Below are 16669 nucleotides of genomic sequence, written 5' to 3' on the forward strand. Positions count from 1 at the left end.
AGAAGGGAACCGCCACACCAGCTAAGGAGGCAAAGAATAGCAAGAATGCCATGATGAGGAAAACAAAGATGACAAAGACAACAAGGAGGACAAAGGTGATGAACAGGAAAATAACTCTGAAGAAGATGCAATGAATTTACTATAATTTTGATAGGAAAGAAAGTTCATGCAAAATCTCTTCCTGTGAAGGCCAAAAGCATTGTTGAGGACAAGGAGGATGAAGGGGACAGGGACGATGATGAAGATGATAGAACAATGAAGAAGATGGTGAAGAAGAGGAGAATGAGGGAGAAGACAGTGACAATGATGAGGAAGAGCCTACCAAAAAAGCACCTGGAAAATGGAAGAAGGAAATGTCTAAACAGCAACCAGTTTCCAAAGCCAAGAAATAGAAAATGGATGTCAGTATTCATGGATCTTAGGAGCTTAGCTGTGTGAATTTTGAATCTTCTGACCTGGAAAAAGCCTTGGAACTCACTAGTTCAAAAGTGTTTGGCAATACAATTACACTAGAGAAGCCAAAGGGAAAAAATAAGATTGAGATTTCATAACACTTTTATTCAAAATTCTGTCTTGGAGTCATTCAGGATGAATTTAAAGAAGTGTTTGAAGATTCTATGGAGATCAGATTAGTCAGCGACGATGGAAAGAGCAAAGGGATGTCCTACATTGAATTTAAGACAGAAGCTGATGCAGAGAAAACCTTGGAAGGAAAGCAGGGAACAGAAGCCAAAGGGAAGTCTATTTCCCTCTACTAAACTGGAGAAAAAGATTAAAATCAGGACTACAGAGGTGGAAAGTGTACCTCTTGGATTAGTACATTGAAAACTGGTTTTAAACAACCTCTTCTAAAATGCAACAGAAGAAACTTTGCAGGAAGTATTTGTGAAGGCAACTTATATCCAAGGTGCCCCAGAACCACAATGGCAGATCTATAGGGTATGCACTGATAGGATTTGCTTCCTTTGAAAATGCTAAAGAAGCTTTAAATTCCTGTAATAAAAGAGAAATCAAGGGCAGAGCAATCACACCGAAGCTGCAAAGACCCAGAGCAACTAATGCAAAAAACCAGCTATCTGAAAGTGTTTCTCAGGGCCTGTCTGAGGATACTACAGAAGAAACATTGAAAGAATTCATTGTTGCCTCTCTTCATGTCAGGGTAGTCACCAACCAGGATGGGTTTGGTTTCTAGACTGCAGCAGTAAGGAAAATGCTAAATCCACTAAGGAGGCCATGGAAGATGGCAAAATTAATGAAAATGAAGTTACTTTAGACTAGGCCAAGCCTAAAAGCAAAGGTGGTTTTGGAGGTGCTGAAGAAGGCAGAAGAAGATTTGGAGGTAAAGGGAGTGGAAGAAGAGGCCAAGGTGGATTTGTTGGCAGAGACCACATAGGATTTGGGGGGCAGAGAGACTTTTCATTTGTTTTGTTCTTGACACGGAATCTTCCTCTGTCCCCCAGGCTGGAGTGCAATGGCATGATCTTGGCTCACTGCAACCCCTGCCTCCTGAGTTCAAGTGATTCTCCTGCCTCGATCTCCTGAGTAGCTGGGATTACAGGCATGTGCCACCACACCCAGCTAATATTTTTGTATTTTTAGTAAAGATGGGGTTTCACCATGTTGGCCAGGCTGATCTCGAACACCTGACCTCAGGTTTTCCATCCACCTCGGCCTCCCAAAGTGCTGGGATTACAGGGGTGAGCCACCGCACCCAGCCAGGCAGAGAGACTTCTGAGGAGGAAAAGAAGGAGGACATCACAGCCACAATGAAAGAAGATCAAGTTGAAATAGTTTCTTCTAGCCCTCAGTCTTTTCTTCTTCCATTCCATTTTACTTTCCATTTGAAAGTAAGGACTCTTGAGTTTTATTACATGATCAATGTCAGAGTCTTCAGAGGACATTGCAAGACAGCATGCAGTCTTGCAGCACACTTGGAATTCCATTTATATAAAATTCCCAGGGAGATTTCCCATTGGTTTTGACTGGATATTCATATAAACTTTTTAAAGAGATGAGATCAAGACAATCCTCGCATGTAAATTTTGAATTTATATTGTTTCATCCCATGTACAAAAACATTTTCCCTATAGACAAGTTTTTATGCCTGGGTAGCTGGTAAAGGAAAGCAGACTTAGGGACAAATTACAAGTCCTAACTTCCGATGCCAGAAAAAATAAAATCTTATTAAATCAGTTTTAAACCACCTTTCCAAGATAGATAATTCAACAAACTGACCTTGGAATGTCTTCCTGTGACTATTTTCTCTCACAGACATCAATGTTTTTAAATAATTTATTTTTTATATTTTGCCTTTTGTTCTTCCTTTATAGACACTGTACATGTATGGTGTTTAATGGCTTACAAATGTCTTTCAAAAGCATGGCCTCATTGATATATATGAGTAAAGCAGTAAGTGCTATGCCTATTTTGTAGTTGAACAAATAGTGTCAGAGAAGATTATAAATATTACTTTAAAGTTCATATGGAACCAAAAAAGAGCCCACATTGCCAAGACAATCCTAAGCAAAAAGAACAAAGCTGGAGGCATCATGCTACCTGACTTCAAACTATACTACAAGGCTACAGTAACCAAAACAGCATGGTACTGGTACCAAAACGGAGATACAGACCAAAGGAACAGAACAGAGCCCTCAGAAACAATACCATACGTCTACAACCATCTGATCTTTGACAAAACTGACAAAAACAAGAAATGGGGAAAGGATTCCCAATTTAATAAATGGTACTGGGAAAACTGGCTAGCCATATGTAGAAAGTTGAACCTGGATCCCTTCCTTACACCTTATATAGAAAAACTAATTCAAGATGGATTAAAGACTTAAATGCTAGACCTAAAACCATAAAAACCCTAGAAGAAAACCTAGGCAATACCATTCAGGACGTAGGCACGGGCAATGACTTCATGTCTAAAACACCAAAAGCAATGGCAACAAAAGCCAAAATTGACAAATGGGATCTAATTAAACTAGAGAGCTTCTGCACAGCAAAAGAAACTACCATCAGAGTGAACAGGCAACCTACAGAACGGGAGAAAATTTTTGCAATCTACTCATCCGACAAAGGGCTAATATCCAGAATCTACAAAGAACTCAAAGAAATTTGCAAGAAAAAAACAAACAACTCCATCAAAAAGTGGGCAAAGGATGTGAATAGACGCTTCTCAAAAGAAGACATCTATGCAGCCAACAGAGACATGAAAAAAAGCTCATCATCATTGATCATCAGAGAAACGCAAATCAAAACCACAATGAGATAACATCTCACGCCAGTTAGAATGGCGTCATTAAAAAGTCAGGAAACAACAGATGCTGGAGAGGATGTGGAGAAATAGGAACACTTTTACACTGTTGGTGGGAGTGTAAATTGGTTCAACCATTGTTGAAAACAGTGTGGCGATTCCTCAAGGATCTAGAACTAGAATTACCATTTGACCCAGCCATCACATTACTGGGTATATACCCAAAGGATTATAAATCATGCTACTATAAAGACACATGCACACATATGTTTATTGCAGCACTATTCACAATAGCAAAGACTTGGAACCAATCCAAATGTCCATCAATGACAGACTGGATTATATACCATGGAATACTATGCAGTCATAAAAAAGGATGAGTTCATGTCCTTTGCAGGGACATGGATGAAGCTGGAAACCATCATTCTCAGCAAAGTATCACAAGGACAGAAAACCAAACACTGCATGTTCTCACTCATAGGTGGTAAGTGAACAATGAGATCACTTGGACACAAGGCAGGGAACATCACACACCAGGGCCTGTTGGGTGGTGGGGGGCTTGGGGAGGAATAGCATTAGGAGAAATACCTAACGTGAATGATGAGTTGATGGGTGCAGCAAACCAACTTGGCACATGTATACCTATGTATCAAACCTGCATGTTGTGCACATGTATTCTAGAACTTAAAGTATAATAATAATAATAATAATAATAATAATAATAAAAGATCTCTAAGAATTCCTTGGATTGCCATGCAGAGACCTCCCCTCCTCCAGAAACAGATGCCATGCAAATGGACTATGGTGCTCTGTGCTGAACACCTGGCACTGGCTTGTGGTGATGCAAGTCCTCTGTGGCTGCCACCACGGGGACTGTACTGGGCCTGACCTGAAGCCATCACAGCAGTAGGCCTTGCCCAAGGTCAATCCCTTCAAGGCAGGGAGTTCCCCCAGGTCCTGGGTATGTCCAGAGATGCAGTCTGGGAGCCAGGGATTAGAGTAAAATACCTTCGCAATTTACCTTTTGTTTTGTTCGACTGCAGCTAAGCTGCCACTCCAACTACAATACAGTTTTCCCACTCTTCCCTCCCCTTTGCACAAGTATAGGAGTCTCTCCCTGTGGTCACCATCACCACTGGTCCATGGGGAGTTCTGCCAGGCCATCACTGATGTTCACTTAAAGCCCAAGGGCTCTTCCATCAGCTTGTAGTGAATGCTGCCAGGCCTGGGGCTCACTCTGCAGGGCAGTGGGCTCCCCTATGGCCCAGGGCAGGTCCAGAAATGCTGTCTAAGAGCTGAGGCCTGGACTCGAGGACCCCAACAGCCTGCTTGTTGCTCTACTGCCCTGGCTGAGCTGGTACTTAGGGTCTAATACAAAGTCCCCTTTACTTTTCTCTGTTCTTGTTTCAAATGGAAGGAGTCCTTCACCATAGCTGGGAGGATGCTAGGTCATCCCTGAAGTCAGCACGCCTCAGAGCCCAAGGCCCATGGCTTACTCCCTGCATCTCGCTGGGTGTTATTCAGTGCCCAAGGGCTCTTTAGTCAGCAGGTGATAGGTCCTGCCAGGACTGGTCCTTTCCTTCAAGGCAGTGGGCTCCCTTCTGGCCTAGTGTGCATCTAGAAATGTCGCCCAGGAGCTAGGGCCTGGAAAGGGAGCCTTACAACTCTGCCCAGTGCCCTGTTCTACTGTGATTCAGCTGGTATCAAAGATGCAACATAATGTCCCCTTTAATGTGTTAGTGCATTTTTATACTGCTATAAAGGACTGCCTTTATTCACTCTCCTCTCCTTAAGCAGAAGTAAGGGGACGTTTTAATTGCTGTGAGCTGCACTACCAGGGATTGGAGGAGGGATGGCACAAGGGCTCCGCTAGTCACGTCAACTGCTGTCTCCCTAGGTCACGTGCCACCGGAGTTCACTGGTTGTAAGCCCAGCCCAACACTAGGAGTTCCTTAGAAACTGCAGTCCTTGTGTCCTAGACTGCCTTTCAAGTTTACATAGGACTCTAGAGCACTTTTGCCCACAGTGGCGAGGCTTGAGAAGAAGCTCAAGTTTCAACTGATGGGAAGGGTGATTCTCCTGGCGAGGGCTGGTCCAAATGCACCCCCCCACCACCTGTGTGTGGGCACTGGCTGCACCCTGCATGGATTTGTTTTCAGCTGTGATAGGGCAGCATTGAGTTCAAGGTAAAGTCCCCCACTTGCTGCACTCTCCCTCCCCAAAGTGCACAGACTCTCCACGCTGGTGGTTGGAGGAGGGGTAGCATTGGTGGTTCCAGACTACCTCTCTTGCCCTGTGCAATGCCTCTTTCAGTGATATGAAGTTAAAACCAGGTGACGTGATTGCTCACCTAATTCTTGGTTCTTGTGGCAGTGTTTTCTGTGTGCAGATATTTGTTAAAATCTGGTGTTCCAGTGAAGGGAGATGGGATGAGCGGTGTAGGTTTCTATTCTGCCATCTGCATCTGTCCCCTGCCAAGGTGACTTTCCCTTCACCCAGTCAATGTGAATGTGTAGGAAACTTTCTTGTAACCATTAAAGTTACAACTTAGGTTCCACATGGTATTATAATCAAATTGACCTCATCTGTTATGATAAGATGGCTCACAACACTGTGTTTGCTACCATGTGTTGGGCAAGGGTTTTATTCCTCTGATTAAAGCAACAGTGGTGGAACAGTAATGGAAGTAGAAAAAAGTGGTGAATTGATTTGATTCTTCTCAGTTTGTCCAACTAGGTATATGCTTCTCTGCAGGGCTGTGTGTTCCGGAAGGCTGATACCATGGAGGACATCACCTTGGCTTCCTGGCTGTCTGGTTAGTGATTTGAGCAATGAGAGGCAGCAGCTAGAAATGAAAGAGTAGAAGAAGAGAGTGTCTCCTGACACTGTGCACGGTCTCCACTCAGCCTCTGATTCCTGTGAGTCAGCTGCATCCAGATTCCCACCCCCTCCCCCATCCCGAGAAGGCTACATTTGACTTCCACTAAGAACTCCTGAGAAAAATCTCTTCAGAGGAATTTTGGCCAAATCTTCTCTCCCTCTCCTACAGCCACTTTCCTCCTGAATTTCTTACTTGTGAGTGTCACTTCTGGAAACAAAAGTCAAGTTCTCTAGGTGAACACTGAGTAGCCCCAACCTTCCAGTGAATTTGAAGTGTAGGAAGTTTTCCTCGTTTAAACTCAGCACAGCATCCAATCCCTGGGAAGCATGCCTCTCTGGTCTCCAACCCACCCAGACTTCCAGTGTGAATAGACACCTGCAGGTGGGTGAGTGGTCAGAGGTCACATGATTGTGGTTGACTTTTTTTACCAGGCCTGCATTGTTAGGCAACTCCTTGCAAGATGGGAAATAGTTGGTACCAATTGTTGTGGGGCACTAGTCAAGTCGGAAACTGGACAGAGCTCCACTTGAATGTGCTGCTGCTCTAGTTTGGATAACTTTACCGTCTATGTATATATCCAAGTACTGCTTGGCACAGTTGAGTTTCTGTTTGGTACATAATTCTATGCTACTTGTTTTCTCACTCAGTATGATGGTGAGATTTATCCACACATAACTCTGTATCCTAAATTCTGTCTCTTCTGTTGTGTGGCCATGGAGTGTAGGAGGTCGGCTGTTATCGGCCTCTGCTCCTGTGGGTTTGGCTCCTTCTTGCCCTACCTGCTGCCCTTTCAGCCTCCATTCCCCACCTATTCTCCACCTCACAGCCACTGTTTGATGCTGGACTGGAGGTAAATAGTCACCGACATAGCAATGTCCAGGCAGCATTCCTCCCAACAGTGCACCCAGAAGGCCCCTCTACCTGGCAGCCTCTAACCCCTCCTCTCCATCCTGCAGCCACCTGCATCCTCTGAGGAGAGGCTGGTGGCTCTTTTTTGGCAATGCTGCATCAGTGCAGGGACAGAGAAGGTGACAGGGACAAAGAGGACGGTGAAAAGGACATAGAGCAGTTTAAGTTTCTACCACATAAAAAATCTGGAAGAGATCTGGCTAAGGGGAGAGAGAGTAACAGCCCCTTAGATGTAGGTGGGGGAGGGGACACAGGAAGGGGCCTTGGGGAATGCTGGACAGGTTGTGAGAACACAGGGAATTGGGGAGGAGAGGAAGAGGGCACAGAGGACTGCTTGCAGGCTTATTTTGCAGCTCACGTGAAAGGACAAGAGAAATGCTTGGAATTTGTGATGGCTTTAATGGTTCACCTTATGTAAATTTCATCTTACTCCTCACTTAGGCTTGCCCATGTTTGCCACGGCTCTGACCTCTTTGCTCTCCCTGTCCCCTCTTCAGCTGAACTCTCACTTGTCAGTGACCAACTGCCCACATAGTTCCCATTTCAGGTTTCTCAGAATGAGTATCTGACTTGCTCAGCACATTCCTTGGGGACAGAGCTTCTTCAATGGGAGCTATCTCATATGTGTTGTTGTCCTATCAGGTGGCTTCACTTCAGTCAAATGAATTATCCTTGGCTGTGGCCTGAGCAGGTTTGTTTGACATGACACAAAAAAGTGACCAGAGCATTCTATACTTTCCTGGGGACAAAGGGCAGAGCGGTTGCCTCTGGAAGGCTCTGTGGATATGACATTGGTGGTATTAAAACATATCCCAAACCCCCAGCCCAACTGTTGGTCTGCTCTTAAACAATGTCTTTTCACTAGGACAAGCATTGGGTTTTAGAGGGGAACACCAGGGCAGTCTCTTCCAAATGGCTAGGGAGAAGAGTCTTTGGTCCTTGAATGCCAAGTACTACATCACTTTGACTTTGCAGTGTTTTTCAGATTGATGGTGGGAGAGATCTGGTGTGCAGCATGATCTCACCCTCTCCCCTGGGTCTGAGCACCCCTGCACAGCGTGTTAGGATGAACAGAAGCCCCTTCCAGTGTAACCCAAGAACACCCTGTCAGCAAACACACATCCAACCTAAAGGAGTGAAATGACAGACTCTGTTTTAATGACTCAAACATGGGAGGAGTTTATTGTTCTAATTATATTTCATTTCTCAAAAATCTGGGCAGGCTTCAGCACGTAAGCCACATGACTTTTTGTCCAAGGCCATGTCCACCCTGGAGTTGCTTTATGACAGCATCCACACCCATCTTGACAGGTCGATGTCACTTCTGTGCCTGCCCAGTTGTCTGTTGATTAAAAAGATCAGCACATTTTTGGTGGGCTTCTTGCGTTTGAAGGATTTGTCTGACTTCTTGATGTTCGGTGTGGGCTCCCTGGGACTGCCTTTAGGGAGTTCTTTATCCATGACGTGTTGACTCCACCCAACCTCAGTAAAACAGCACAACCGATGAAGTCTGAAAAAGATGATTTATTCTAGGTAATCAAGTGTACCCGGCAACCTCTTCCTCACTGGCACAAAACCACAGACACACACACACACACACACACACACACTCCACACACACACTGCTACCAGCAGTAGTCATAGGAGATTTCTTTGGGTCATCATCTGATTTGAAGCACCAACCATATTGTTTCTTCAATCTGTCTTACACATGGGGCTGTGCAGCAGCCTGATGGGACCCGGGACATTAAGGACACACTATTGCATCACTCTAATCATTACCTGACACACACAGGCTTGTTAGATTGTACTCAAAACACTACCTCATAGCTCAAGTGTCATTGTAATTCTTATATCCACACTAATGTTAACTCAATTCTATGTTGCTCTTTCTCAGAGCTGCCTTCTTCTCACCTCTGAGTTTTCCCTGTACCTGGGATATGGGCTTCCTTCTGAACTCCATTATTCATGTTATGCAGAGTAATTCTCTTTGGTAAATCTATCCGTAACAAAGTTCAGTACTTTACATTTGCATTTCTTCATTCTACAACTTGCAGGCTGCTATAATTTGTTTCCTCATTCCAAATCTCTTTCTGTGACTTTAGCGTCAAATGGGATTTGCCTCCTTTGAAAATCACTGGTGAAGCAGGTAAGAATCTTACTCCAAACCCCTGTGTAAGAAATAAACTGGACATTCTCAAGTACTACCTAGTTTCTGTTTCTAAGGTCCATCCTGCTGATTTTCTATCCTGAGAACGTGATCACAGTGGCTTAAAGATTGTACTCACCTCTGATGCCTCGCCCTGCCTCATCCCCAAAAACCCAGTTCTGCATTTCATTTGAATCTAGCACAGTGCCAAGGCTAGGGGTGGATGCCCACTGTGCTCTCTATTTTGACCTCCCAAGAGAGACTAAAAGACTTGCCCAAGTGACAGAGAGGTGAGATTGGAACTGAGAAAGCCTGTATCTGAAGCTTCTGCTTTTACCCACTGCTCTACCGTGTCTCTGTATCAATTTGAACAAATGACTCTCTGATAACCTCCCCCCATTACCAAACAGGGTTGGGGTTTATCAGGTAGGTTAGTTAGTTAATGGCACAAAAGGATGCTCTATGATCTTGGTATATCAGGATATTTTACCTGTGAGACCACTCAGGTTTCTTCTGAAGAAAGATCTGGACCAGAGGATGAACAGTAACAGCTTGGCACTCCCTCTCTTTCCTTGAGTTCCGGGGCCTGATTGGTTCAGCACCAAGTGAAGTCATAGTTACTATAGTGACTCACAATTGTCCTCAGAACCTAGTGCCAACAGTCTGCAAGATTCAAACACTGGCCACCATCCCTGGCTTCCTTCTGGTTCAAGCCTGAATAAGGTGAGTGGAAGTTGCTGGGAGAGGAGGTGTGTATATCCTGTGGCTGGGTGCCATCTGCATGTCTCCTTCCTAGACAGAACCCTCAACTACCCTGGCCTCAGAGCTTGTTCCTGGCTCGTATAAAATCCATTAAAATTTCTCCTTTGCGTAAATAAACAGCACCCATTGCATCTTGCCTTGTCCCCTGGGTAGTGATCAGCAACCCTGTCCGCCATGTTTCAATCCAGGAATTAGTTCCTGGTCGAACTTCCTACTTGCTTCTCAATCTTGCATCCATCTTTGGTCATGACTCTGCAAGTACTCCTTCTATAATACACAATTCATGTAAATGGAGTGTTTAGTTGCAGAAATTGAACACTGCAATTAAACATTGCTGTGTCTCCCACACTTATCTAAACCCTCCTGAAGCTCAGTGCAGTGGAGCCCCTCCCAAAGCTCAATGCAGTGCAGCTTCACACCTTTATTCTGTGGACCTGGGATGCAGGTGGGCTTTTAATGCTTTGGAAAATCTTATGCTAAAACTGGGCCAGTTCCTTGAGACATACTCATATGTCTCAAGCCATATTCCCTTCCAAGTCTCTGATCTAGAATAACTACGTTGTTACCATTAAAGTGTGACCCATGTGGGTATTGTCTAGACGCTGGACATGGATTTTCCAGGCTGTTCAGTGGGATAACGGTGGGGACAGTGCTTTGTGTTTTTTGTAGTGTGGTTCTCATGAGGAACTAAAATGACTATTATGAGATGTGGCTTGCCTCCACCCTGGCTGCCCACTCAGTCTTATGTAAGAACTGAGGAAATTGACGTTACTGTAAAGTGACCCGGGTCGCACATTCCCTTTCCTGAGTGGCAGGGAAGGAAGGCTCACTCCTCCAGGTTTTCTCCTAGCCCCCGTAGAACCATGTAAAGACCCTGAGGCCGTGTTCAGTGTTCTAAACAATTTGGAGAGGGAAGAGAACATATTGGTGTATTCTATTAACAAAGAAAGTGGAAAACTGTCTTTCTTTTAAGGAATTGACATCCTAGAAATCCAAGTCAATCACCTAGGAAATAGACCAGGAGAGGCTGATTGAGAGAAGTTAAATGCATAAAAACTTTGCATACGAGGTCAGGCACAGTGGCTCTCACCTATAATCCCAGCACTTTGGAAGGCTGAGGGGAGTGGATCGCTTGAGCCCAGGAGTTCAAGACCTCCAGTTGGCCTTGGGTCATATCCAGCATGCTCCAACTGTAAGACAAAAAGCCCCTAAGGCAGAGAGTCATGGTGATTGCCATAAGCAGCCCTGTAGATGCAAAGATGAGATGTAGCTCTGCAGGGCCAGAGTCTGAATACATAAGTCAGTGTCAGAATCTTTTTGGCACTATCTGTTCCTTAAATAGGTCAATACTCACCGTTTGTGAAAATTTTCATTGAACTGGAGCTACATTTCCTTTCTATAGATAGCATGTTTAACATTTTTTTTTTAAAGCGACCCAGATCACACACTCCCTTTCTTGAGTGGCAAGGAAGGAAGGCTCAGTCCTCCAGGTTTTCTCCTGGCCACATAGAACCACGTAAAGACCCTGAGGCCATATTCACTGTCCTAAACAATTTGGAGAGGGAAGATAACTTATTGGTGTATTTTATTAACAAAGAAAGTGGAAAACTATCTTTCTCTTAAGGAACTGACATCCTAGAAATCCAAGGCAATCACCTAGGACATAGGTCGGGAGAGGCTGATTGATAGAAGTTAAATGCATAAAAACTTTTCATACTAGGTGAGGCACAGTGGCTCTTGCCTATAATCCCAGCACTTTGGAAGGCTGAGGGGGGTGGAGCGCTTGAGCCCAGGAGTTCAAGACCAGCTTGGGCAACATAAGGAGACCCCATCTCTACAATAAAAATAAATGAATACATAAATAAATTAAAAATTTGCACAGTCTTCCAATAAATAGGGAATATCATAGATTTAAGCTATCCTATTTACATTGGTTGCAAACGTTATGAAACACCTAGACAAATAATGAAGATAAATATAAGGAAAACACACATGCCACTTTTTATGAGCCTTCAGTTTGAATAGTCACATAATATTTTTAAATACTACATTTTTCTTAAGAGGAAGATCAATTTTTGCAATGGCATCAATTCGCCTCTAAATAAATCAGTATATCCAGTACAATCCTAGTCATAATTTATAGTAGAATTTTGAGTGTGTGTGTAACTGGAAGATCAGATGAAATTATATTCCAAAAAAATGTGAAGGATTATGCAAGAGGGGTAGCTTGTCATTTTGGACTCAAACCTTACTCTGTAGTATTGGTGAATGAGACAAGAATTGATAGACATGTCCATGGACCAACGAAGAGATTCTAGAAATATACTCATGCATATGTGGAACTCAAAGAAATTTAAAAATCACAAGTTGCCACAAAGCTGACTTTTATGATCGTGTGTGTGTGTGTGTGTACATGCACGCATGTGTGTTAGGGAGGAGAAGTGCAGAGAGGCTTCCGGGGCTACTTGATGCTTCCCCTTCAGGTAATTCTAGATTCCATCAACTTTCACAGGTCTCTCTTCTGTGCTGTCTTCCTGAAGCCATCTGTGGAGTCAAGCAGTCATGGCTCAGGGACACTCTGAAGTAGGTCCCAGCACATCTGCACGGAGCATCAGGAGGAAGGTGGATGAATACTTAAGACCCAGCCTGGCCTCTAAATCCATGCTGAGCGTTTTACTCAGTAGACAGCTTGGAAATCATAGAAACGATGTGGATCTGAAAGAGTGGCTGTGGACACTGACGCAAGCCATACCAGGGAGGACCTGGCCTTTGCCAACATGCCACACAATCAACCCACCTCTGCCCCCTGGGGAGGATGGAAAATCCAAGAAAATGGAGTGGATCAATAAATCCTTCCCCTGATGCAACTATTACAAATGGAAGCTGTGTTCTCACTGCTTTTGGCTGGACATGGTCTTTGATCACCTGGTTTCTTGACTTCTGACCCGTCTCTGTGTTACCCGAGGCCACAGCAGATGAACTTTACCTACTCCCCCCCGAGAAGGTGTTTACTAACTTTGTAGAGTCTGGGGATGTTGGAGACACGAGGGGCCCTGTTTAGAGAAGCTGGAAGGGCAGCTGAGTGGACACATGGAGAGGCCCTGCAACCCTAAATTTCTAGGGGAGGGGCCTTTACGGAGCCCACTTAGAGGTCTTGATTTGTCTCCCTTGAAGTTTGGGGGAGAGCATGGGTAGACATTGAAATCAAATAAATTTAAAATGAGAGTGGCTTGCAGAGTGGGGTGGGAATTCTCGCAAGAGATATACTTCTTAAATTGAGAAAAAAAGAAAGGGAGCTAAAGAGGTAACCAGAAATGCCCAGGAAATAAAGAATGGTCTTTCAAGTGCTGGTGCAAAATAACATTGAGCCTACAATTCTACTTCTAGCCAGACATTCAAGTTGGAGGATAAATTAGCATACAAGGTGTTCAAGTGTGGGTTCCCTGGAAATAGATCCTGAGGCACACTTATGAGTTGAAAACACTTACTTGGGAGGGAGTCCCAGATAGCACAGGTAAGAGTGTGGGGAGGTGAGACATACAAGGAATGCAGCCAATTTAAGTGGGAGGAATAAGCTAGCAGGTTTCCACTGTGGGTGATTGGAGCTAATTCCCAGGGGGACCCTACGGGAGACTTTGTAGAACACTCACCTCACATTCATCCCAAGTGCAGAATGAGATGGCTTGGGGGTATTTAGGCGCCGAATACCCAACCATTCTTGTTAAAGTACTTCCCCCATGGGAGATATAAATCCCTGTCACCTCCAGTTGGCCTTGGGTCATATCCAGCATGCTCTAAGGGTGAGACAAAAAGCCCCCAAGGCAGAGCGTCATGGCGATTGCCATAAGCAGCCCTAGAGATGCAAAGGTGAGACCTAGCTTTGCAGGGCCAGTGTCTAAATACATAAGTCAGTGTCAGAATCTTTTTGGCACTGTGTGTTCCTTAAATAGTTCAATACTCACCGTTTGTGAAACTTTTCTTTGTACTGGAGCTACATTTCCTGTCTATAGATAGCATGTTTTAAGTGTTTTGCCAATTATCAATTTTAATTGGAAACTGATTGCAGGACCTCTGTCCCAGAGAATTGGTAGATACACGTTTAGCCATCGAAGGAGCATTGTAGACACCAAAATCTTCCCCTTGGGGAAAAGAAAGCAGGATTTTTGTAGTGTGTCCTGCCTGCAGATGTGCCATGCTGGGTGTTAGGCACAGGTCTCTCCCTGGATTTCATGGAGATCTTGGGCTGCATTTGTCAGAAAGTGTATTCTTGCCATTCAGCCTAGTGGAAAACAAGCTGCAGCGTCTCACCTCTTGCTGAGGGGTTCCTCAGCACATGGAATTCCAAGAACCTCCTCCTCTCCAGGTCTCCCATAGCAGCTGGAACTTTATTCATGTCCCTATCATTACTTTCTCTATGGAATGGGATGAGTTGCTGGTTAGGTTGCTCCCTCCCACCTATGCCCATCCAGGCCCATGCTCAACACACTGTCCCCATAGTGGGTGCCCCTATCCCCAGGGATTCTTGGAAATGCTGTTCTGGGTGATGACTCCATTTCAGCACTGACATAGCCAGTGGCAGCAACAGATGGCCTTCTCAAGCTTGTGTTGGGAGTCTAGTGATGAATCCTTTTTGTCGCAGTTCAGATGGGACTCGCAATGCCCAGCTCCACTGGTGTTGCTTTTCACCTTTCTTCTGTCTCCAGTTTTACAAGTCACTGATGATTGAAGAAATGCCAAGAAGCAGCAACAACTTCCAGCTGCTCTCTCTGAGCACAGTGTTAGGTGACTGGGGTCTCCTGTTCAGTTGAAGGGCTCCAGCTGAATGTCTTCTGGATTCGCTTTAAAGGAATTGAATTAGACCAGGCATAGTCCCCATTAACAGCAATGCAGGCTATGGCAGCTTGGAAAGAGGCTATACTTAAGTGGGGTCCTATTCTCAGAGAGAAAACCAAGAGGGAGATTCAGAGCATGACCAGCGCAGCGTCAGTCAAAGCAAATTTGAGAAAGGAAAGGATCTTTGGAGTCTCACTGCCCATCCTTTATGTCAAATACCCCTTTTCACCACATTACACTATTCAATTATATTTCTGAAACTGTTTCATGGAATACTAGATCTATGAGATGTTGATAACTGTCCTGTAAACAATGTACTCTCTTGGCCAGTATGTTTGGGCAAGTATTCTGTGCTATATCCCCCAATGGGTGCTATACGAAGTCCATCAGTGTTGCAGACTCCAAGAAGCCCTCGTGCACTCCTTTACCACTCCTCCTACTCTTCCCCTTACTCTGTCTATTCATCTTCCTCCCCTCCTTCCTCAGCCTCTCTTCCTCTCCCTCCTCTTTTTTCTCTTCTTCTTCCTCAGGAGGCTATCTAGATACAGAGAGAGCTTAAATAAGATGACTGCACAAGAAGGATGGACCTGCCTCTTGGCTCTCTCATCTCCCTTGACCTTTGGATGTTGGCCATTGTCTGCCCTACACCTTTGGTGGATATAATTGATTCTGCCTGGCCCTAGGCATACACCGGCATCTGAAGCTGGTGTCTGCCGTTGCTGTTGTGGCTTGCAATTAGGAGAGTTGCACTGCACGCTTTGGGTCTTCCTGTTTTCTGTCCCTGGCCTCATCTTGTTGACCTGTTCTCTCAACTCTTCTGTGGAGTCTCTTTCTGGACCTGCAGCTATAACTCATCTATGCTGCAAACGACTCATGGGGGACCCCAGGGCACCATGTCAGAACCTTGCTTTCCTAAGTGCCAGGATGTCATTTCTGAGCTCCTTATGAAAAACATAAGAGAGGGGAAGGAAGATGAATGCAGGCTCCTTCTTTATGGTACTTGTAATTGCAGAGACTTATAGAGTATGTAATCTATGCTGGACACAGTCTTATGCCCATTATGTGTGACAACTAACTTAATCCTCAAAGCTCTGCAAGGCAGGGATTATTATCATAGCTTTCTTTGTAGATGAGGAACCGAACGTCTAAGGAAGTTGAACAACTTGCCTAAAGGCCCCAATCCTGGGAGAATTGGGATTTGGGTCCAAGCAGCCTGGCTCTGTCTTTGGTGCCCATAAGCACAGTGTTTGACTCAGCAGCCTGAGGCCGGTTACCTGCTGAGTGCAGACACCCATCCTTCTGCTTCCTTCTTCCTCCCTTCATTCAAGAAACACTCCCCAGGGAGAGGTAAAGACCCTAGAGAAAGGGGGTGGTTGACAGATCAGGACAAGGCTTGACATGTATCTGTGGCCATTTACAGACATGGTGGAGGGATTGGCTTCACACAGAAGGAGGTGATAGGGATCCCTCACTGGGGCTCCATGACTGCACTTCTGGGAGTCTCTGAATTGTACCAGATAGGTTGTGGTTCAGGAGGTTTTAGGAAGGAACAGGTCCACGTTAGCCTCAGATTTTCCAAGGCATAGAAAGCCCACCTGTATCCCACGTCCCCAAAATAAAAATGTGAGGCTCTACTGCTCTGAGTTAAAGAATGCAGTTAGACAAGTGTGTGGGAAGCAGCAGGGACCCCACAGCATCTACCGAGTAAGAGCGTGATGGGACCCAGGACATTATGGACACATTGTTAGACAAATCCGTTCGTCACCTGACACACATAGACTTGTTAGATTGTAATAGCAGTGCTAGATTTTTTCTCAATTGTTCACTTAATCTACATACTCAAGATTTTTAGACTAATAGACTATTTTTGTTTTAA

At 44.8% G+C, this 16669-nt stretch overlaps 2 protein-coding genes and 1 long non-coding RNA gene across 6 annotated transcripts in view; 2 read left to right on the forward strand and 1 right to left on the reverse strand.

Moving 5' to 3' along the window:
* The window catches only part of PABIR3 (PABIR family member 3), a 417014-nt gene that overhangs the window by 348625 nt on the left and 51720 nt on the right, over nucleotides 1-16669 (forward strand). The window lies entirely within an intron of this gene.
* Nucleotides 6014-13185, forward strand: LOC116812064 (uncharacterized). Its single transcript, XR_004370575.2, has 3 exons — nucleotides 6014-6334; nucleotides 9776-9921; nucleotides 12473-13185. It is a non-coding gene; the product is annotated as an uncharacterized LOC116812064 (long non-coding RNA).
* Nucleotides 8203-9828, reverse strand: LOC116812062 (embryonic testis differentiation protein homolog B). Its single transcript, XM_032757668.2, has 2 exons — nucleotides 9689-9828; nucleotides 8203-8559 (listed from the first exon to the last, which is right to left on the reverse strand). Exons 1-2 carry the CDS (start codon nucleotides 9811-9813, stop codon nucleotides 8331-8333), a joined length of 354 nt encoding a protein of 117 aa, XP_032613559.1. The 5' UTR covers nucleotides 9814-9828; the 3' UTR covers nucleotides 8203-8330.

Source organism: Hylobates moloch, unplaced genomic scaffold (genome assembly GCF_009828535.3).
Source record: "Hylobates moloch isolate HMO894 unplaced genomic scaffold, HMol_V3 SCAFFOLD_7, whole genome shotgun sequence".
Classification (NCBI taxonomy): Eukaryota; Metazoa; Chordata; class Mammalia; order Primates; family Hylobatidae; genus Hylobates; species Hylobates moloch.